The sequence below is a fragment of the Odocoileus virginianus genome, chromosome 10 (assembly GCF_023699985.2).
Source record: "Odocoileus virginianus isolate 20LAN1187 ecotype Illinois chromosome 10, Ovbor_1.2, whole genome shotgun sequence".
NCBI lineage: Eukaryota > Metazoa > Chordata > Mammalia > Artiodactyla > Cervidae > Odocoileus > Odocoileus virginianus.
In genome coordinates, this window is record NC_069683.1 from 60961665 (window position 1) to 60985365 (window position 23701).

General features: G+C 38.1%; 1 protein-coding gene across 4 annotated transcripts in view; it reads right to left on the reverse strand.

Annotated features, from left to right (window-relative positions):
- Positions 1-23232, reverse strand: part of MTMR2 (myotubularin related protein 2) — a 111690-nt gene extending 88458 nt beyond the window's left edge. For 2 of the 4 annotated variants that reach the window (XM_070473657.1, XM_020885510.2), the window contains exons 1-2: positions 22937-23026; positions 13633-13703 (exon numbers count right to left, since the gene is read on the reverse strand). Coding sequence is in view for 2 of the 4 variants with exons in the window: in XM_020885509.2 (XP_020741168.1) it covers positions 22937-23016 (80 nt within the window). In the remaining 2 variants the exon portion in view is untranslated. Of the gene's footprint in view, positions 1-13632; positions 13704-22936 lie in introns of all 4 variants that reach the window. The other 2 variants (XM_020885509.2, XM_020885508.2) reach the window with 2 other exon arrangements.
- Positions 23233-23701: the final 469 nt, after the last annotated feature.

The window sequence follows — 23701 nt, forward strand, 5'->3', positions numbered from 1 at the left end:
TTTGACTTACACTACATTTCTCTAGGCCATTATGTTTCCCATTCTTCCAGACAACTAATTCACATGGCTTTTTCTTTCCCAATCCTCTATTGCCCTCTCCACCTTCAATTTCAGTAAGTGACCTAGGTTTCCATTTCACTGAAAAATATAGAAGGAATAAAAATTGATCTTTCACAGGCTCCCTCAACTACAACGTCTTTGCATCTGTATACATATCCTCTGCCTTTCCTTCTCTTACTGCAGGGAAAGCATCCATAATTCCATCTAAAGCCAGCTCCTCCACTGAACTATTATCTCCCCTCATCTTTGCAAGAAAATCTCTCCAGCAATTTTCCCTCTGGTTCTTGCATCAGAAAAACTTTCCTCTCCTCTTAGTCATTCCAGTCAACATAGAAACATGCTATTATTTCTCTTAACCCCTACTGATACCAGTTCGCTTCTCTGCGCTTCCTTTTGGCAAAACTCCTAGAAACAGAAGTCTGTTCACTGCTTTCACCTCCTCGCTTCTCACTCTCTCTGAACCCGTTTCCAATGGGTCCACAAAAACGCTTCCATCGGGCCATCTGGAACCCCACGTGCTAAACTCAGCTGTCAACACTCCGTGCCCAGCTGTGAGCGGCATCTGACAGAGCTCTGTCCTTCTTCAAAGACGCTCTATACCCGGCTCCCCAACACTGCATGCTTACGGCTACCTCAGAAGCCCCTCTTCCTCTCAAGTCTCCTCTAGTGATTCCTTTTCACTCTGAACCTCCTAACACTGAATTCCACCTGAACTCTGTCCTTGACACTCTTATCTCCTCTATGCACACCTCCCCTCCTTAGTCTCATCCAGTCTCACCCACTTGAGTATCTCTAAGATGATGAGCCCAAATTTAAGCACCATCATACACTTCTCTTTTGAATTCTAGATTCCAATTACGAATTTGCTTAATACCTTCAGATGAACATCTAATATGCCCCAAATCAAATTCCTGCTCTTCTTCCTGATACCAGCTCTAACATCTTAGTAAACAGTAATTCTGTCCTTCTCCGGGTATCCCAGGTTGTGCAATGGTAAAGAATCTGCCTGTCAATGCAGGAGACACAGACTCGATTCCTGGGTCGAGAAGATCCCCTGGGGAAGGAAATGGCAACCCAGCCCAGTATTCCTGCCTGGGTAATTCCACGGACAGAGGAGCCTGGCGGGCTGCAGTCCATGGGGTCGCAAAGAGCCGGACACAACTGAGCACGTCCCCTGCACTTCCTTGAGCTAAAGACTCGAGAGTGAGTTTCTGACTTCTCTCCTGTACTGCATGCTCGGTCCGTCCGGAAACTTGCCTGGCTGCCCCCCTCAGAGCAAGTCTCTTCACTCTTCTGGCTGCTACTACCATCTGCCTCCTGGGCGACTCCAATTGCCTACAAACCAGTCTCCCTGCTTCGGCATCCTAGTCTCTTCTCAACACAGCAGTCAGATTAATCACTCTGAAACATTTGACACGGTAACCCCTCTGCAAAAAGAGCCCCGCTGCCTTCCCTCAGCGCTCAGAACAGAAGCCATGGAGTCCTTAAAATGCCCCACAGCCTTCCACAGTCGCCCCCTGCTTCCCTGCACCACAGCAACAGCGAAGCCCTCAGACTCACGCAAACACACCAGGCAAGGTCCCGCTTCAAGTTCTTAATGTTTTCTGTTTATCTGTAACTCTCTTCTAAATAGTCCACTTCTTCCTTTTTCCAGCCTTTTTACTCAAATGTTGCCTGTGTAGTGAGACCTTCCCTGGCCATTCCATTTAAAATTGTGAACAACTCCAAACCCACCCACTCATTCTCTACTTATTCTCCCAGCTTTATTTTTCCAAATCTGATACACTTCTTGTTTTACTTATTTTCTGCTTTCTCCATTTAGTTAATACTCGCTGAGTACTTACTTACCATATGCCAGGAAGAGTTCAAATACTGGTAGAGATTAAATAAAACAATGCATGTAAAAAGTTTAGCATATTACCTGACAGAAACACCAAAACAATGTAAAATATTATTTTTATCTAATGGAGACTGGAACAGCATGCCTCGTACTATCGTCAGAGAACTCCAGTTTTAACAGAATGAGGTTAAACACAGGGCTGGAGAATTAAGAAAAATGACACTCTCAGCGATTTGATCCTTAAAGAAACAAGGAGCTAAATTATCCATAATCGGATAGTCTCTGCCAGAGAATATTTAATACAATTTATTTAAAACATGACAAGAAAGCAAAAATAACTTCTGGAAAAGAAGGTTTCACATTTCCCTTCTAGCAATCCATTCCAATTATTAAATCACTGTTGGAAACATAAGATCCTTTCTGCTCTCATCACAAAAGCTGTGTACTATTTCATGACCAAAAAAGGATATCTACCATTATGTGTTTAATAGTGGATTACTATAAGTAACCATACTGAAAAGCATCTTCACAAGATGAAGCATAGGACATTTTGGCAGATGCTGACACATAACTAATCTCTCATTCTAACAGGGACATGTAAGTTTAAGCTACAAGGAGGGAAAGGAAAATCAGGTCTCATAAGTCACGGAAAGTCATTTAGCCCCTCAGAGCCTCAAGTTCATACTGCAACAGGGATAAAAATACTCGCTCTTCTTATCTTACTGGATGGTTACAAAGACCAAGTGAAAATAATGTGAAAATACTATCTAAGCATTAAAATTATTTTATATATAAACACCATTACTGGGGGTGCAGGGGGATGACCAGCATTCAACAACTGATAATGTATTATAGTGAAGTTACTGTTAAAATGTTTCAGATATATATGGGGCTATCAAAAAAACTAGGCATCAGGAACTTTCTAGACTAACACCATTCATTCCTCTCAGATGATTCCCTTGAATATACACCCGCTCACCACATTCATCTTTGCTTCACAGCTAATTCTTACAGTTCTTTGCTAGTGTTTTCAAGCAACCTTATGTTTTCTAGTTAAGTAAAATGCTCAAACTCAATAAATGCTTGCTTATCAAGAAAACTTCAAAAATAAAAATCAGGCTCTTTAGAGATTAGCATTTACAACATATCTATTATATTTAAAATGACAGTAATAGAATATTAAGCCAGATTGATTTATACTAAAAATAATTTTTAAGGGATAACTGATTTATAGGAAAAGACATTAAATAAATATTTGAGATGATCAAATCTATCATTACAAACAATAAACTGTTAATCGTTCAGTCGTGTCCGACTCTTTGCAATCCCATGGACTGCAGCCTGCCAGGCTCCTCTGTCCACGGAATATTCCAGGCAAGAATACTGAAGAGGGTTGTCATCCCTTCTCCAGGGGATCTTCCCAACCCAGGGATCAAACTCGAGTCTCCTGCATTGTAGGCAGATTCTTTACCACCTGAGCCACTAGGAAAAACCGTCAGACAAACAATAAAAGATCTGTGGAAAAGTCACCAAATGTCCAAAAAAAAATCACGTCATCTTATTTTTGACAAAATCCAGATTGAGTAGAATCGGTCACACAAATGAGAAGATGACATATAGAGTCACAGACTCATGGCCCAAATACTTTTTTTTTTAATGACCAATTAGTGTCATTATAGTTTCACTGAGTGATTTCAAAAAGATTAAAAGAACTGTAGTTGTTGCTATTCAAATTAAATTATAGTCATTACACAGTATCTGTTTTAATCACTAAATGCCAGCTCCCCCCATGACAAAAAAGATTTCTCCAAATGTAAGCATACATGAGAAATGCAATTATGTTTCCAGACTTAGCAATCATTCTCCACTATCCATATTCCCTTTAACTGACAGGCTACTAAAGGGTCATTTCCTATATCCAGTGCCTCTTCTTTGGCATGATCTCCAAAATGGTTCAGGAAGTGTTGAAAAAGTGAGGGCTTTGTGAATGATGACATTCAATGACATTCAATGAACTCAATTCAGTGATGACATTCAAGTCATAAGGAAGACTTGAGGGATGGAGCTGCTATACAAGATGGTATCAAAGTTCAAATCTGAGATCCTGTGACTCAGAGCATGCAAATCTTAGACATAAAATTCTAAGACTACAAATAAAGAGCTATGGTTCTAAGTATTGGAAAAATTTGCTAAGCTGGACTTTACCATTTTTTAATATTCCTTTCAGCTCCTGATAGTCAAAATGCCCCTGACTATCCCCTTCTAAACACGCACATGTATACATACATACAAATAAACTATTGTCCCATATGAAAACGTGATTCAATGACTTCGCTGTCAGTATGAAAATGTGATTCAAAGACTTTGTCGTCAGTATTACTTCTTAGCTATTTTGCATAAACTTTCCCTATAAGAAGGTTGCTACACAGCAGCAGCATCAATTTTATTCATCTTTAATTAGCATGGGCATTTTTCTGCCCAAACCTTCAATCAGGATCATTAAGAAATAATATCAAATTATAATTATTCTTTACCTATAAATCCTTTAATGGAGGTACCAAAAACCACCAAAGAGGTTCAAATATCTAAGCCATAAATAAATAGAACATTCCTTGCATAACCTTCAAGTAATTAACATGGTTCAAAATAATGGAGAGGTAAGTGTACTTTGGAGCAAAAGCAATCCTAATACCTTAACGGTAGGCAAACAAATTTTGCCCTCAACAGTAGTAATATCTTTACTTAAATAAGTGTGCTATGTCAAAAAAAAAAAAAAAGCATAAATAAAACACATTTTAGAAATAAATAAAGTTGTTATAGAGAGAATATTTTCTCAAAAGCTACAAAGCTGATTAAAATATAACTAGCACTGTGGAATACTCTTGTTAATAATACTAATTATTCTATATATTTATTCATATGTAGACTGCTTTTCTCAAGAGGCTAAAAAAAAAATCTCAGAATAAAACTGCCATTATATGCTTACACTCTAAATTCTAATTCATTATATTACCCTTCAGAAGAGTAGTTAAAGATTACATGAACAGGCAAACAATTTACATTCACAAATGTGCTTATCCAAATTTGCAAAGCCATGGCCCTCATAAATGGGAAACCACTTTTAGCAGAATTCCCCTCTTTAACCCATTTTTCATTCTACCCTAAACTATATTATTCTATTTATTCCTAACTTAAAGGAATCAAGTCAGTATTATTTTAATGTTAATGTCTGGCTCCGCAAAATAACCTAATGAACATATATACATACCCACGAAAAAATAGAACTTAGGTATACAGACAGTAACAGAGGCAAGAAAGCAAGGGAATTCCAGAAAAAAATCTGCTTCACAGATTACGCTAAAGCCTTTGACTGGGTGGATCACAACAAACTGTGGAAATTCTTAAAGAGATGGAAAATTCTTAAATACCAGACCACCTTACCTGCCTCCTGAGAAATCTGTATGCAGGTCAAGGAGCAACAGTTAGAACTGAATATGGAAAAATAGGTTGGTTCAAAATTGGGAAAGAAGTACGTCAAGGCTGTATATTGCCACCCTGCTTATTTAATTTCTATGCAGAGTACATCATGTGAAATGCCAGGCTGGATGAATCACAAGCTGGAATCAAGATTGCTGGGAGAAATATCAACAACCTCAGACATGCAGATAACACCACTCTAATGGCAGAAAGTGAAGAGGAACTAAAAAGCCTCTTGATGAGGGTGAAAGAGGAGAGTGAAAAAGCTGGCTTAAACTCAACAGTTGAAAAACTGAGATCATGGAATCCGGTCTCATCACATCTTAGTGATGAATGATGACTTAGAGTATAAGGAAGATGCTAGATATCTAAGTATTTCATAATAGTACAGTGTGGAAATGAAGGGGTATAAAAGATGCAACAGAAACACAGAAGAAAATACAAATGGCAAATAGAAGGGGGAAAAGTGGAAGCAGTGATAGACTTTATTTTCTTGAGCTCCAAAATCACTGCAGACAATGACTGCAGCCATGGAATTAAGAGACACTTGCTCCCTGGAAGGAAAGTTATGAAAAACCTAGTTAGCGTATTAAAAAGCAGAGACATCACTTTGCCAACAAAGGTCCATCTAGTCAAAGCTATAGTTTTTCCAGGAGTCATGTACAGATGTGAGAGGTGGACCATAAAGAAGCTGAGTGCTGAAAAACTAATGCCTTCAAACTGTGATGCTGAAGAAGACTCTTGAGAGTCCCTTGGACAGCAAGGAGATCAAACCAGTCAATCCTAGAGAAAATCAACCCTGAATATTCATTGAAGGACTTATACTGAACCTGAAACTCCAATACTTTGGCCAGATGATGTGAAGAGCTGACTCAGTGAAAAAGACCCTGATGCTGAGAAAGACTGAAGGTAAAAGGAGAAGGAGCAGCAGAGGATGAGACGGTTGGATGGTATCAGCAACTCAATGGCCATGAGTTTGAGCAAACTCCAGGAGACAGTAAAAGACAGGAAGCCTGGCTTGCTGCAGTCAACAGGGTTGCAAAGAGTTGGACAGGACTTGACGACTGAGCAACAACAGAGAGCAGAACACAGGAGAGCACTAGTCACACTATTTTTCAATAGTCCTGCCACTATCGCAGCCAGAGTGACACAGTTTTCTTTCCACCACAAGATCAAAACAGAAATCCCATCGTCTGACTCTTAGTCATTCCCACACATTAACTGGTCTGCTGTTATTATAACAGAATGTCTTTTTCCCTTGCTACACCATTCCTAACAACAGTGTTCCACCCTTTTGGTCTCAAAAGCTCAAAGTGTAACATTTAGGTAAATAGAGTTATACAAACTAACTACTGGTAGGCAGGCAGAAGTTACTTTTTATATGCTTTTCAAAATAGTATCATTAAATAAGGTAAGGCACTCTCCACTTTTCAATTCTTTGTTTCAATCAGATTTTAAGTTATACTTATTCCTGAAAGTTATAATTATCCCTGAGAGCTAATCAGGCTAAAAGCTTGCTACTTAGGACAGTCATATCTAAACAAATGAATTTGGGTACCTACACAGAAGTATTTCTTACCTCACACTACTGAACTTACAAGCATCCCTGATAATGCTGCAAAAGCAGAAAACTCTGTCTCCAGATACTTGTTCCTGTTCAGTTGCTAGTAGGGGTAACTTATCACGTCCAAATATTCCCATGCCTCAAAGTACCCCTCAGCTTCCTTGCCAGGACAGAGACTCAGAATCTCTCCCTCCACTAAAGGCATCTGGTCTTCACTCTCTCCCTCTCCCTTCGGGGAGCAGGAAGTGCCTCAAGTCGCCTGTTTCATACCCTCCCCTCTGACAGTTACTGACATCACCCATGCATCAGGGACTAGGGATGGTGTTGAAACAGATTCATTTTCTTCAAGGGACTTAAGAGTACAAGGAAGATGCTGGATATCTAAGTATTTCATAACAGTGTGGAAATGAAGGGATATAAAGGATGCAGCAGAAACACAGCAGAGATTACAAAGCACAGAACACAGATGCGGCGTCAGAAGCACTCAGGAGCTGAAACATGAGCAGCAGCTCACAAAGACTTGGTTTCACCACTTAGCAGATAATAATTCAGGCAAGTTACTTAGTCTAACGTCTTTCTTTATAAAATAAGGTAATGATACCTTATTAAGACAGTAATAAGGATAAAAAACACATGACCTGTAGAAAGTAACTGGTAGAAAGTGTTCAACCAACAGCATTGTGAAAATACAAGAGTACCCTAGTCAGAAGGGAAAATAGGATAAAATAAAAAATAAAGGTCTCCTTTCAAGTAACTCACTAATTAAATTAAAACGAAGCAAAGCCCTTGGCACTAAAAGTACTTTTTACTCAGATGTGCACTGTAAAATGTCCTCATTTGACTAAGATAACTAAATGTATAAACTTTTAAGCTTAAAATAAAAAAGTTTTAGTTAATGGATGAATCACTTAATTCCAAGTACAAACATCAAGGGGAAAAAATTTTAATATATATAAATATGTACATGTTACACACATGCATACATGTATCCTGTGTAACTTCTGACAGATTCAAACAGAAGACTGGCCCAAATAAAACCAATTCCATCACCAGCATTTTTCAGTGTAACTATCAGCAATGTACCGACCCTCTTGACTCTGCTGGTCTGCTGGGCTCTTAATGGAATTAATTAACATCACTTTACTGTCAAACACACCAAGGTATTTCACAATAACAAACAGAAAAATAAAACTCAAGCATCAGAAGACACCAAAAATAGATTTATACTCCTCTTAGTTCTCCTGATTTAATAATTCAAAATCCAGTAAAAAATATTTCTATTATAGCAAAACTGAGAAAGTGTGTCTGCAAATTAGGGGTGCAGATAAATATGCCCACACTTTACACTCCTAACTCAAGTGACTGGAAACAATTCACCTATCTTTTCACATATCCTAATCAACTAATGCCTCCCAAGGATCTGAGAAAGCTTGCATTTCTTTTATTTCCAGTCACTATTGACCATAGTCATTACAGTAAGATTTAAATCACTTGCCTTATATAAACCGCTTCACTCCTACAGCCAATTTAATTTTTCTTCAGTATTCCATGGGAAGAAAAGGTTCTTTTCAAATAAGTATTCTCCTGTAAGTAATGTCCTGAGCACATACATAGCATGTTTGCCCAAGTACATTAAAGAATGTAATCTACATTCTGACTGTGAACAGGCTTTTCTAGAAATGCAAATTCTGCTGTCAATACTTACACAATAGACTACAGTACATAAGCACTGTTCATGCTCTATTCATCATTCTGTTGGAAGTTTTATTAAAAATAAATAAAAGGCCTGCAGTGTGTATAAAGCACTTGGGATACAAAAGACCTATTGTCAGAATATTTGTAGGATCTCCAAAATAGAAAAACAACTCCCCAAACAATTTAATTACAAATTATAGTAATTATTTTTTTAAATGGTACACCAGAAACCTGAATTTTTTTTTTTCTACCTAACCAACCCATAGTATAAAAGAGGTGGCACAGTGATCTTATCATGGCATCTGCTTAACAAAGATGAGACTACATTTCGTATTCTTCAGAGAAACAAAGGGGATTTGAGTTCTGAGACAGCTGGTGCAAGTTGACATCTGGAAAATCTCTAAGTCCTAAGGTACATGCCAACCTTGGTTATAGTTTAATTTTTATTATTTTAGTTTCAGGTCTATCAACTACATTTTCCTAACTAAAAGGTAGGACTTATTATTTGGTAATGCAACAGAAAGTATGAAAAACAAGGTTGCAAAAAAAAAAGTTTACATACATCTTTTTTTCTACAGAGTACGGTTTCTTCAAAGATCTTATCTGGAAATATAAATAAATAGGTGAAAGCCAAAGTATTCTAGCCAAAACAAATATTCCCATGGGGGATGGGGTAAGAACTGGAGAGCAGGAGGGACCACGAGTTCCAACACCCTCAAGAACTCCTTTTTAAGAGTTTCTCAGAACCCCTTCAAAAATCCTGATTCAAACTCTGACGAGTCGAAATTAAAACTTACATGGTTTCATACAAAGCCTAGAGAGGAGAAGTTATGTGTAGATCAGTTTAGCTGAGAAAGATTATTAGAAAGCTGGTAAGACTATCAGAGCTCAAAGCACACTACACAGATATTGTGTTTCCTTTTAGAGACAAACAGTTCCATCCAAGTTGAAGTATCAGAGCAGAAACACTTAAAAGAGGAAGAGTTGACCTATTCTGTAAATGCTTGCTCAACACTTTCACCCGAACAAATACAGAAAATACATGGGGAATTCACACACTGACAAATGACCTTGCATGTAATTTTCTCATTCCATCATGCAAATATGAATTCATTATTAAAACTCTGAAGTCATGCATCCATTCTTCAAGCTATCTAGACAGACATTTTTGCTTTTCCAAATCAGAGAAAAACAAATTATTACTATTAATTGGTCACAGCCCCATCAACCTGAGATACAAGTTTTCTGCAAAAACTTCAGTAATATAAGTGAAGTTGACATAGGTGTTTAGTTTCATTCTGCAGTCACTGAAACATTTCGTAGGAAAATAAGACCATTCACTATCTCTTTCTCTTCCTAGCCTGGAATGGTTACGTTAAAAATCTGCTGTACTAGCATCATTCAGGGATTTATCCTCCCTTAATTTTGAACACTATTCACTATTTACCAGATTAAGCTGGTTGCTTTTTCTTGCTTGTTTTTGCCTTTTTCCCTCTAGCTATATAATGAAGATGACGAAAACATCTCTCTTTAAAAATATTTTTAAAGTAATAATACTTAACATTAGCATAGCCCTTTACAAATGTCAAAGAGCTCTCATACATATTCTCTTTCATACTTATTACCAACTCTGGAACTAGACTGTCTGGTACTAAATTATGATTCTCCCACCCTGTTGTGACCTCGAGGAAGTTACTAAACTCTCTGTACTTCAGTTTCCTCATCTATAGTGATAATTCTCATACTTCACAGTACTGTTATGAGAATTCAATGACTACACATAAAATACTTAAAACAGTGCCTATTATATGGTACATACTATATAAGCATTAGCTATTTTTTTTAATTACTGTCATCAAGATAAATCATCATATTCAGGTCTCACAACAATTCTATAAGGACAGCAAGTATCATTTTACCCTTTTTCCAGGTAAAGGAATCAGGCTCAGAGAAATCAAGCCAAGTTACAGTTAAGAAGCAGAATCCAAACTAAAAATACTCAGGTCTAAGAAAGTACCAAGACTTTTCACTACATTAGTTTGTACATATTATGCAGCACAATTTTTTGGCTTACACAGTTCAATATACTTCTAAAGACTATAATTACTACTCTTTTAAACATTTAAACACTCAAATAATTCTAGGCAGCACACACTGATAACCATGCTAAGAATATACCTTATATTCAAAATAAACCTTCATCTCTTGCTAAGCATTTTAAGAGTAGCAAAAGTGAGTCAGACTTCCAAAGAAAATAATTAGACTGGCTGGACAAGGTAAACCTATCATTAATTTTCCAATATTTAGAGTTTACTTTTAAAAACAAAACGTAATACCCCATGAACTTGAACACTTGCATACTATGATTTATGTAGGACAGGGAAACAGCATGCATTTAGAGTCAAAGTTCAAGTTCTAGTTGAATCTCTTCTAAGCAGGGACAATGGACAGTCATTCACCCCTCTGAGCCTGAAGTTACTCATCTGTCCAATGAGAACCTCCTCACAAGAGATAATGTAGGCCAAACAGTTTTCTAACTATAAAAACTAGACCAAAATGTGTTAACATTACCATCAGTTACTTTGATTATGTTGGGGAACACTACTGAACATTCATCACTCACCATTTTTTTTCCCCAAAGAAAACTGCTGATAGAAGTCTTGCAATATAGAAATATCATTCTGAGTATTTTGTATAATTGTATAAGGTGACAATCTGGATTGGACTACCACAGGGAAAGAGAAATTTCACTGGTAACCCACACAAAGTATCTATTCTAGTATCACGGACTTCAAGGAGACACAGTAAAATCTGAACAGAAGAAATAAGAGAATAGATCATGTCACAAGCATCTGCGTATTTTTCTTTCTGATTTTAAATAGTAAATGTTTTTAATTTAATCATAAAGAAACGAAGTGCACATATTATCACCAGAGCAGTAACCATAATACATTACATTTGTGTGATACTTTTACAGTGTTTAAAACATTTCATACGTATCATTATAGAAATACAATATTACTGTTTGCTCACATGTGTATTTTAATATTTATAAAAATTCCACTCTTAGGCAAGTCCCTTAACTTCAGTGTCTCAACACACACAAAAAAGGAAGGATTTACACTGCATAGTAGATAAGACTCCTTTTTAGAACTACCATACATACAATTATAAGTCTTTGATTACAAAAAGAGTAAAAAAAGTATTTAATGGGAGAAAATTTTAAATTACAAAAATACAACTTATTAGAAATGAGTATGTGATTTTAAATGTCCCTTTTTAAAAATCTTACAGTTAAAATATGTTCCAAAATTTCTGGAAAATTGAGTTAACAGCATTTTATAGTTAAACTCTTTAGTTAATTTGAAAATCACAGAACATTTCAAAGAAAATTGAATAAATACATTTACTAATGTAAGGTTAAAATTCAGTAATTATCAATATACCATATACAATATAAAATACAACACTAAAATTAATTCACACATAGTTCCAAAAATACTTTAGAATATTTTCATACTCAGAGATACTGTGAACATATAAAATGTAACAGTGGAGTATCATACATACAGATGACTTCAATTATTTAAGGTCTCTGCCTTAATATATAAAGTATCAACTTCTATACAAAGAAATAAAACCACTCCTAATAGTATCTTATAGAATCCAAAGGAAGAAAAAAAGAAAATTTTAACAGCAACCTGTTTATACTATTTATCAAGCACCTACTATTAGCTACCATCATTCAAAAATGAAATCAGATCCTTCCTTTTCAGAAGCATAAAATTTAAAGACCAAGTAGAGATAGTGCCATGGGTGCGGGGGAGAGAGGGGTTACTCTTTCTGGACTGGACTACCAGGGCTTTTTCCCACCCAATGATTTCAAAATCAGAACCAGTCATTCATCTGACTAAAGATGAAGAAACAAATATCATGTTCTTCAGTTATGTTTTTAGTTACTTTTTTCAGGAACAATGATGAACCGCTTATGATTACACACACACACACAAGCACACTAAAATGGTCTGGCCTAACTGAAATCATGCCATGACTTGAAGTCTAGAAGCAGGAGTCAGGAGATCACTTCTGGCACTAAATATCTCTGTGATTTTGGAGAAAACACCACCAAACCATTCTTGGCCTTCAAACACTTATGGTGTCTTTGGGTTAAGTTACTTAACTTCTCTAGGTCTATTCCCTCAACTACAAACTTGCACAGTTGTACTAGAATCTAAAAATATCTGGATTAGTGGTTCTTACTTTAAGGAGAGATTCCTGGGCCCACTCCCCAGGATTCAGAATGTCTAGTTCGGAACCTAGAAAACTAAATGCTCATCAAGCAAGTGACTGAAATGTGCAAGTGGGCCTCAGGCACACTTGAGAAATTAACTAGCTGATCTCTAATGCCCTAACTGTATAAAAAGATGACATTACTCATTTCAGCACCAAGGTCTTATTCAGGAATTCTGGACCAAGCCCAATGTGCAGGACATTATCTATGTTAAGCAAATATTTATAGAGAGTAAGAAAGGAAGGAAGGGAGCGGGTAAAGACAGAAGGGAAGGAAGGGAGAGGCTAGCTAGTTTACTGGTCAGATTTTTGCCTAAGAAATACAGAACAATAGTAAAATGAAAACTGCATAAAACATACATGAGTAGCTGGAAAGTGAAGACCTCAGTCTCCACACACATACCATTTTAAATACAAAATCAGCCCTTGTCAAAGTGCAAAGTCTAGGAAGGAAAAAGCAAAAAATAGTACATGGAAGCCAAAAGAATTTTAAAGGGAAATTACTGATGTCTAAAACTTGGTGACTATTTTCCCCAGGTAGAAAAGAATAGAATTTAGGGACTAGGACTTGGATTTGGGATTAAGTTTGAAGTTACTGGTTACTCATACACATAAATTTCATTTGGGATAATATATGAACTGCAGAAATATTGTCGGCAATGTTAACTTTCGTCCATTTTTTCTTTCCATTTTCCCATTCACTTACATTATAATTTTTGAGATGTTTTATCTTCACTTCTGATGATCTTCAAATGTCAATGGCTCTTAACACATTAACTGTAAACAAACACAAAGGAACTTAAGGGAATTCAGATATTTAAGGAAGCCTACAGTAAAACAGTAAAATACTCTGTACAGCCTACAGGGGAGGGGTGGGCAGAAAGAGGTTTTGGCATCATGTTTACTCACTTTATTAATTTATCTGCTATTCAAAATGTAAAACTGTTCTTCTAACTGAAAGTGATACTATCCTCTTACTATTCAGGCAAAGAAAAAAAATTATCTTATTTTCCGTTGGAAGAAAAAAACATTCAAAACTAGAGAAAATTCTCTCCAAAGATTGAAATTCTGAACTTAATATACTGTGTACCTCATCCTTCTGCTCAGCAGAAAGTGCAACTGGTCAAGGAAACTCACCTCCCAGTCAAGACACCCACCCGACCTGCCCGGGACAGCCCTCACTGCTGAACCAAGTTCTGCCCCGCAGCTGGGGCACCAGACCGCCAGGCATGGTGTGTTCATTTCAGCACTGAGCCCTGAACTGAAGCAGAACTTGGGCCCAAACACCAAACTGCTCTCCCGAATCTGCAGTTTCCTCATCTGTAAAACGGGAAAAATAATACTGCTTCTTTTTATACAATTAGGAGAAAATGCATATAAGGAATTTTAGCACTATACCAAGCACACAGTAAGCACTCAATAAACGTTAAGTGCTTTTATTTACAATATTATTGTGACTATTGATATTACTACTATTGTTTACTACAACTTTCACTTGAAAAGCAGAGTTTATCTCAGGTGTTCATATTTTTAAGTACTGCCTTTGGTTATAACAGAATAATATTATCCAGTACCAGTAACAGAGGACATTTATATTATGTGAAATTTTATTCTTGACTTTTGCTGGATGTCCTGGCTCAATTCAAGAAAACTAAGGCTCATAATTACTAGCCCATCATGAGTCAGTTATTACACCTTTGGCTAACACACAACCTCCTAACAAAGTCTTACTTGAACAACTACCCACTTGCTAGTTTCGGTATTGCCAATGCTGTTAGAAAGAAGATGGATATGTCTGTTACTCATGCCTATCAAATTCCTTGAGTACAATGAATCACAGGAGTCTCCCAGAAGAGACTCCTCTACCCTCCTCCATTAATCCCCAATGACTAAACTCCTTATGTTTGACATTACATGCGTAAAATATTAATATTTCAGTTTGGTATCAAAAATGCATAAAACACTGAGTGCTCTGAATTTTCCATCAAACTTTTAGGTTGAAGATACAAAAATAAACAAACAATATTGGCAAAAGCATTCATAAATTAACATGGCCCTGAACAGCCCGCTTTCCTTTCCTTGTGAAGACCAAACCTCAACTGAAATGAGAGAAAATACCTCAGTATAACCTCATGCAGCATTTTGGGAGGATGTAAAACACATGGACACATGGCCTCAAAATGAATGCCAAAGTGCAGAGTCGTCAGCAGTGCAGGCCACTGTGCTCAGACCACCGCCACTTCACCCAACAATTCCTTGAGCGTCACAAATGAAATAGCACAGCTGGCCACTCTTCCTTTGATTTCTATTTGCTTTCCACTTAGTGCCACGAGAATTAATAAATGCATCCTTTTCACTGTGTGGTCCTAGATTAAGATTATAAAAATCTATCCTAAGATAATACACACACAAAAAGTAAAAAGCTTAAAAACTCAAAAGTTTAGAGGGCTCCAAGATACAGTTCTCATTTTTGGTTTGCTAGAACATATCATCTCTCTCTTTCCAGGCATTTTCCATTATGATCACTGCAGGCAAATCTAAGAATGTCTCTGGCATAATTAAGTGTTGTACACTTAATTTTTCCTTGCTTTAAAAAAAAATATTTTCCTTGCTTTAAGATGATTTATCTGTATACATGGGAGAAGCTACTGCCTGTCTTCAATACCTATTCTCTCTTATTCCTTAGAAACACACTTCCAATTGTTTGGTTTAGAATAAGGCCTCCCAGAAGAAACTACATAATCCAACCTCCACTGTAGCCAGGTACGGCATGGGACCATGATCTGACCAACTGGATGTAAACTTAAAAGGCGGTAAGTGACTTTGAAAAGTGTATCCTTTAAATAGAGGCAACATGTCTTTCCTCTTCCTGTCCTCCTTTTTGACTCATGAAGATCAGTGGTTAAAGAACTGCAACTAATTTTGGCTCTCATGGTAAGATTGGCATGTAAGATACAGTAAGTTAGAAAGAATCTGTGTCCTGGATACTTTATATCCACTGTATCAGATCTGTATTAACTATTCCTGGGTTTTTATGTAGGGCAAAAATAACACAAAACTATCTTTGTTTTATGCCAAGGTTACTTTGGATTTTCTGTTATACTCTGCTAAACCTAAACTTAAAAAAAAAAAGAAGAAAGAAGAGTTTTCCAAGTAAGTGTATTTAGGTTTTTTGAAGTGTATAGGTTGAAACACTTAAAAATTTTTATTATGTAGCATCTGCCCTTATTTAACCTAGACTAAGAATTACTTAAACAGCCCAAGAGTTAATCACACCCAGTAAAGTCTTTTAAAGAAGGAAAATTCGTCAGCAATGACTGCCACGGTACTAAGGTACTTGGCCAGGAGAAGAATTACAAAACTCGCTCATAAGTGGTCTACAGTGATGACAACACTGGTACATACATAGAAACACATTAAGAGGGACACCCACAGTTAGTTTTGTGTAACAAAGCTACAGGAAAGGGAATTGAGGCTACTGGGGTTATTATTTCCATTAAAAGGGCATCTTCCCTGTCCCTTTAATTATAATAACCTTGTATCAATCTTTTCATTTTATATAGTTCCATTTTTAACCTGACTTCCTGTGTAAAGCAAGCTTATAAAATCACTCCCTATGCAGACTATCACCTCTCAATAGTTTTAATCCCATCCATTGACTTAACTAAATCATATAGAGTAGGCCAAGACAAAGCAAGTTCTTTACCAACTCAAAACTAACTTCCTTTAGAAAGAAAATACTCTACACTAATCTAGAGAATTTCCTGAATCACATGCAACCTTTGTCCCTGGTGAGTTTGAATACAATAGCATTAACTGGAAGCTTTCCAAAATAAACTCACTGCTTTCATTTTTTTTTTTTTTTTTAAACTCACTGCTTTCTGAACATCTGTATCTGGGTTATTTCCTTCCCTTGGACATAATCCTTTATTGGTTCAGGTGATAGCCTTCTGGAATTCTTTTTAATAGTTTTTAAAATTGTATGTTACCACTAATGCATCTCACCCAAGTACCTATTTTTATAAGCCCAAAAACATATATTCTTGTTTTGGTATTCTTTCTTGTGGCTAAGAAAGAAAAGCTCTCAGGAAATTTCCTAAAAGTCATATATAATAAATCCACAAGAGATGGACTTTTACCTTTCATTATTTCAGTTAACATTTTTACAAAAGTGCTCTCAAGCAATAGGCTTGGAGTTACTAAGCAACCATCAGTAAAAGATCCAAAACAGTGGTTCTCAAACTTCAGCATGCATCAGGCCGTCCTGCTAGCATACACACTGAGGAAACCAGATCCGAAAGAGACACGTGCACCCCAATGTTCATCGCAGCACTGTTTATAATAGCCAGGTCATGGAAGCAACCTAGATGCCCATCAGCAGAAGAATGGATGAGGAAGCTGTGGTACATATACACCATGGAATATTACTCAGCCATCAAAAAGAATTCATTTGAATCAGTTCTAATGAGATGGGTGAAACTTGAACCCATTATACAGAGCGAAGTAAGCCAGAAAGATAAAGACCATTACAGTATACTAACACATATATATGGAATTTAGAAAGATGGTAACGATAACCTTATATGCAAAAAAAGAAAAAAGAGACTCAGATGTATAGAACAGACTTGTGGACTCTATGGGAGAAGGCGAGGGCGGGATGTTTCAAGAGAACAGCATCGAAACATGTATATCTAGGGTGAAACAGATCACCAGCCCAGGTTGGATGCATGAGACAAGTGCTCAGGCCTGGTGCACTGGGAAGACCCAGAGGGATGGGGTGGAGAGGGAGGTGGGAGGGGGGACCGGGATGGGGAATACATGTAAATCCATGGCTAATTCATTTCAATGTATGACAAAAACCACTGCAATGTTGTAAAGTAATTAGCCTCCAACAAAAAAAAAAAAAAAATACAAACACTGGTCTCCACCCCCAAAGCTTTGGATTCAGCTACATCTGAGGCAGGGTCAGGAAACCTGTATTTGAACAAATTCCTAAAAGATGCTGATGTTACTGTCTTGGAACTACTGAGCTATATTAATAGAAGACTGATGATGACAGAGTAAGCAGGTAAAAATCATACACAGGACCCAGTTTCAGCTTTAGTATTAACCCAAACACTTGTGATCAATAAGTAATCTCTTTACATGTTCTTCCAGAAAAATATACACAAGTACTGATTAGTTCACAGTAATACTGGATCTTATCTAATAGAACTTTAAGGTTCTTTTAGGGTCCTGTTATAATGAAACTCAAAATAAGTAATTTTTAGGCTGTCAAAATGTTCAACGTCTGATGCAAGGTGTTAATAATAAGGCCAAGGTTGGAGATACAATCTATTAGCTTCACTTTGTTCTGTAGCTATAGTCCACTAACGCAGCCAGCTGCCTCAGAAGTCATGTCAAGAGTCAAAAGGAGAATTGGTAAGAATGTATCACTGGATACAAATCCATCACCACTACTGAAAAAAACAACCTGAAAGGATACTTCCTACTGGCATCCCTTCTAAGTGACCTTGGGGCTGAAACCAGAAATGAGACCTTCCAGTGAAATGTAGTTTAGAAATCTTAAAAACTCCTACCTCTTCGGGCTATGTGTGTCTGCGTACAAGCATGCTAAGTTGCTTGAGTTGTATCCGACTTTTGGCAACTGTATGGGCTGTAGGTGGCCAGGCTCCTCTGTCCATGGGATTCTCCAGGCAAGAATACTGGAGTGGGTTGCTATGCCTTCCTCCAGGGGATCTTCCTGACCCAGGCATCGAACCTGCGGCTCCTGAGGCTCCTGCATTGCCAGGAGATTATTTACTGCTGAGCCACCAAGGAAGCCCCTTCAAGCTATAAGTATCATCAAAATTCATAGAAACAAAAATCCACGATCTGCTGTTTTCAAATGATGATAATTTTAAGGAAGACATGCAATTCAAAAATGTAATTAGCTGGAGCTACTTTTTTTATTATATTATGTGCACCTCCTCTTTGTTTTAATCTAAGTTAAATATAAATATAAGACGCTCATAAATGCTAATGAATTTATACGCTAGAAATCAACTGATAACCAAAAATAATCTGAGACAAATGGTGCCCAGGGAGATTAGAAAAAGAGGATATATCAGATGAAAGAAACACATTAAATAAAATAACTGACAAACTAAATTCGAGAGAAAAAGACCGAAGTAATGAAGACAGATGGAAAATCCAGTAGGCTAAGGAAACAATGTTGTGAAGACAAAGGAGTGGGCACAGAAAAGATAATGCAGACAATAAAAACGCCCAGGGTGTCAAGAGGCTTCACGCAAGGGCACCGTCAGCTTGAACCTGAAGTCGTGACTTTACAGGCCACACTTCACTTTAGAAAACCTTTTAATTCTTTGAGTAGAAACAACAAATAAGACAAGTGTTGAACATTCAGTCAACAGTTCTTTATTGGATCATTCGCTGGGTGCCTCTTTAGCACTAGATTGTAGTAGCATGATTGTGCACAGTAAAAAATAATCAAAGAAACCCACTTAAGCAGAGCATTCTCTAAGTGTACAAACTGAAAGATGGAAAAAAACAGAGCAAGAAGGCAGATGAGGACCAATATAGTGTTAAATTCTGCTGTGTAACTTCTACAATTCTGAAGCTCAGGTCTACCCGAGCTACCATATCCAGCCCACAGTCTTGTTTTATCAATAGTCCTACCACAAAATCAGAGCAAGACCAACTGGAATACAGTCAGATAATCAGTCTGCTGAAATGAATGTGTTCACAACTCTCTCTCTGTGGGGCAAGACATGTGTGATGAGCGGACAACAGCAGGATATACAAGAGCTGCTGAACAGTTCACTCAAGCAAGCAACACCAAGCAGGACTCAACCAAAGAAAATTAGCTTAAGCATGCAAGATGACATAATTGCTAATCAGCTATAGCTGATAGAAACTACTATCTGAATATCATATTAAGAATGAAATTGCTCTTCTGTGAACAAAGATACCAGGCTTATCATGGCCTAGAAGGCAAAGCTAGAAGCAATAGCAATTCTGAGCTGACTACAGATTTATAGATATACATAGACTGTGGATATATAGATATTAAAACTCAACATATATTTAGTGTGAACTACAGGTCCCACAAGAGCCAATCACTCAACCTAAATGGAGGGTGTCATTTTCCAAAAAACAATGGGCAACCACATGGGTTACAGTTTATATTTTTCCTACTTCCCAGAAGAGTATAAAACATTTTACAAATTAACACATTTAAACATAATATTTAAGCTGGATCCATCTAATAGTAGGAGTATTGAAGGAATTAAAAATGAATATATTACCAACTTCAGTAATAAATTTGACTGAAGACTTTTTGCCAAATTGAAGATGCAGCTACATAATTTCCACTTTGAAACAAACAGAAAGCATAAGCAAAAATTTCCTTGAAACTAAACTCAGCAGAAATTTGGTAATCTACTGTGCAAATCACAATCTGTAATACACTGAATAGAATTATTAACTATTATTTTGCAGGAGATATCAAAGTAATTTCACAAGGCAATTTTCCTAACTGAAAATTAGAAAATGAGAATTTTCTAATTGTATAAAATGAAAGCAGAACAACAATTTAAGAATGAGATTTCTGCAAAAGACTGAGATAATACAGTTCAAACACCAGTATTTCACTTAATCATAGGATAACAAAAGTAATAAACTTAATCTGGGTAGTGAGGTAACATTGCTGTTGTAACCATAGTTGTCCACCCTCCCTCTGTATTAGAATCACCTGTGATTGACTGTTACTCTAAATTAAGTTTAAAATTAAGCTTTCTAACAAGTGTCTACAATCCAGCTATCTTATAATGTTGATTAAAGAGTGCCACAAATAGGTGTAATGATTCACAAAAGATATGAAAGAATTTGCAGGATGAATTCTATAGACAATCAATAAATGTTATTTTTCTACTCTTCCAAAGAAGAGGAATGAAATCCGGCATTTTCCTGTGAAAGTAGAGCCATACTTACAGTTTTGTCTGGAGAGGATGAAGACAACAAACTCCAGTAAAAATTCAAAGAATTCTTAAACTTTCCCATATTCACATGTAACCTAATGTTTCATTAAGAAGTTAAAATATATACATATAAACTTTGAAGTTGTTGGGCTTTTTCTTTTAGTAAATAAATGTGCTTAATTGGCAAAACTAACCTAGTTGTGTGATATAAACATTTAGTGTAATTTCAAAAATTCAAAACAAAGATTATTATCACTAAGATACAGAACTGACAAGATTTTGAAAGCTTAAAGGGACCTTACAGATATTCTAGATAAACTCTCCCTTCCCCCGCCTTATTTCAAAATATGAGAAAACTGCAGACTGGAGAGGTTAAATGAGAGGCCAAATGACTGACTGAGCCTAGGACTAAAGAGCCGGAGCCTCCTGACAGCCAGCACTTTTCTTTCTAACAAGACTATTCTGCCTCCTGTGGTTCCAAACCCTCCCTTGGATGAGATTACTTCAGTTGTCTCATTTGTTTTCTTTACATTCTATCCTGAGCCATAGTTGTCATTTGTAACTTTCCCATAAAATTATAATTTTCCAAACTGTTTTCTGAATGATTTTACAGCTGAGTGTAAATCTCCCAGCCTTCTAAATTTCATTGCAGGCAGATTCTTTACCTTCCGAGGCACCAGGGAAGACCTAAATTTCAAAGCAATACACCTAAAAAACACCTGAAACAAATGCACACTAGTGGTACATCATCAAATGCAAAATCACTCTCCAGCATAATTCCATCTACAAATTCAAAAAAAAATTTTATTAAGCACCTCTGACAGGCAGGGTCTCTGTTAAATGATGGTGATATGAAAACCAATACGACATGATCCTTGTCCTCAAGTGGCTTATAGTCTAGTAGGGAAGACAATTAAACCAAACTGTGCTTGTTAAAAACACTATAAAAGGGGTGGGCAGGTGGCCATGAACATTTAGGAAGAGAATCTAATAAAGAAAGGTGGGATCAGGTAATGATTGACTTCCCAATGAGGTCCTGAAAAGCAACAGCGAAAACAATGGCAGTATCACCCGTATTTAGCAGAGTCCAAAAAGAATTAAAAGAGAGCAACGCCAATTTATTCACGGGGGAAAAAAATGAAACATGTGCTCGTTTACAGCGGTTTAGTATCTAATAACTAACAATAACCAGACTTTTTCAAAGGAAAAGAACCTGATTTCAACGTAGCAGTATAACAATACAGGTCTTCCATTATTTCTTAATAAAATTTAAATTACTATTTTAAAACAAAAGGAAAAAACTCCCTTTGAAACACGTCAAGTTAACAGTCACGACAACTGTGTGAAAAGCTGCATAGTAAAATCCTCCTCAAAATTCCAGGGGAAAAAAATCCCAGCTGATACAAGATGGAAACCTGGAGAACCGGTAGCCCAGGATGGACGAAAACTACCCCTCATTTCTCAGGAATAACAACGTTCAGCTGGAAGATTCACGGTGGGGGTACTCTTGCTTACATTTTAAGGCAAAGTTGGGGGGGAGGGTGAAGATCAGAACGCAAAGAAACAGTAAAAGAGGTAAGTGAAGTGACGGGAAAGAGCGGAAAAGGTGGGCAAGAACCCAGAAACCGAAGACTGAAAGACGGATGGAAAAAAGACAGGAGAACGGTGTCAGAAAAGAGTGGTCCAGAGAAAGGGAGGAGACGGGGGTGGTGGGGACAGAGTCCGGGAAGGGCTGTCCAAAAAATGAATTAAGAGGGAAATGAGAGATCAGAGGATGTAGTGGGCCGAGGCGTCCTCAGCCGCGGATAAAAACGCCAGAATACAAAAGGTAAGGCCGATGAAGAACCGCAGAGTTTTAACCTCCTCTTTCCCAGCCTCTAACCCGCAGAGAGGAAGGAAGAAGTTGTTCCCAGCCTGAGGGAAGGAATTCCGGCGCAGCTTCCCAGTCCCGGAGCCCGCGAGGTGGGGCGCCGTCCAGCGGGTCCCAGGCCCCTCTTCATCCCCCTCGGACGCTCGGCGGGCCCCGGTTACCTGGACAGGGAGTCCACGCTGGGCGGCCGTGCTACTGCTGGCTGGGAGCCAAGGCTCTCGCAACTCGAGCTCTTCTCCATGGCGCGGCGCGGGGGCAGCGGGAGGAAAAGCCTGCGGCGACCGCCGCGGCTGCCCGGCGGGAGGAGCTGAGGGCGGGGTGCGACGGGCAGGGTCCGAGCTCAGGCCCGCGCCGGCCCGGCAGGGAGACCGGAAGCGGCCATGTTCCCCCAGCCTGCACCGCGCGGGCGCTGCCGGGAGCCGGGGGCGCCGCCCGCCCTCGCGCGCCTCGCACGCCGCCACCCCGCGCGGCCGCCGGGGGCCAGGGAGCGCGTGACGGCGCCTGAGGGCCGAGGCTCCTCTGAGGCCGGCGGGAGCCGGGGCTGCAGGAGGAGGGGCCGTTTTAAAAATCTTCAAGGAAGCAGCGAGTACTACGGACCAGGGTCTGAAGAGAGAAACAAGGACCTTAACGACGGGGACGATTGTGACGGAAATGTGGGGGTCGGGGGAGAGGACAGAATAATACAGGATGTGGGCAGACCGTAGGATGAGAGGCGTGGGGGGATGAGGAAGGGAGGACCTGAACACAGGTTCGCGTAAAGGATGAGGCTGTGAGAGGTGAGATGGCGAAATACTCATCAGGTCAAGGGCTGAAAATGATTAAGTAATTGCTCATTAAATCATAATTAAAGCCTACTTTAAAGTTAGTGGATTCAAATTCTGCCTCTCTCAGTTATTTGCAGTGTAATCCAAGGCATGGAACATTAA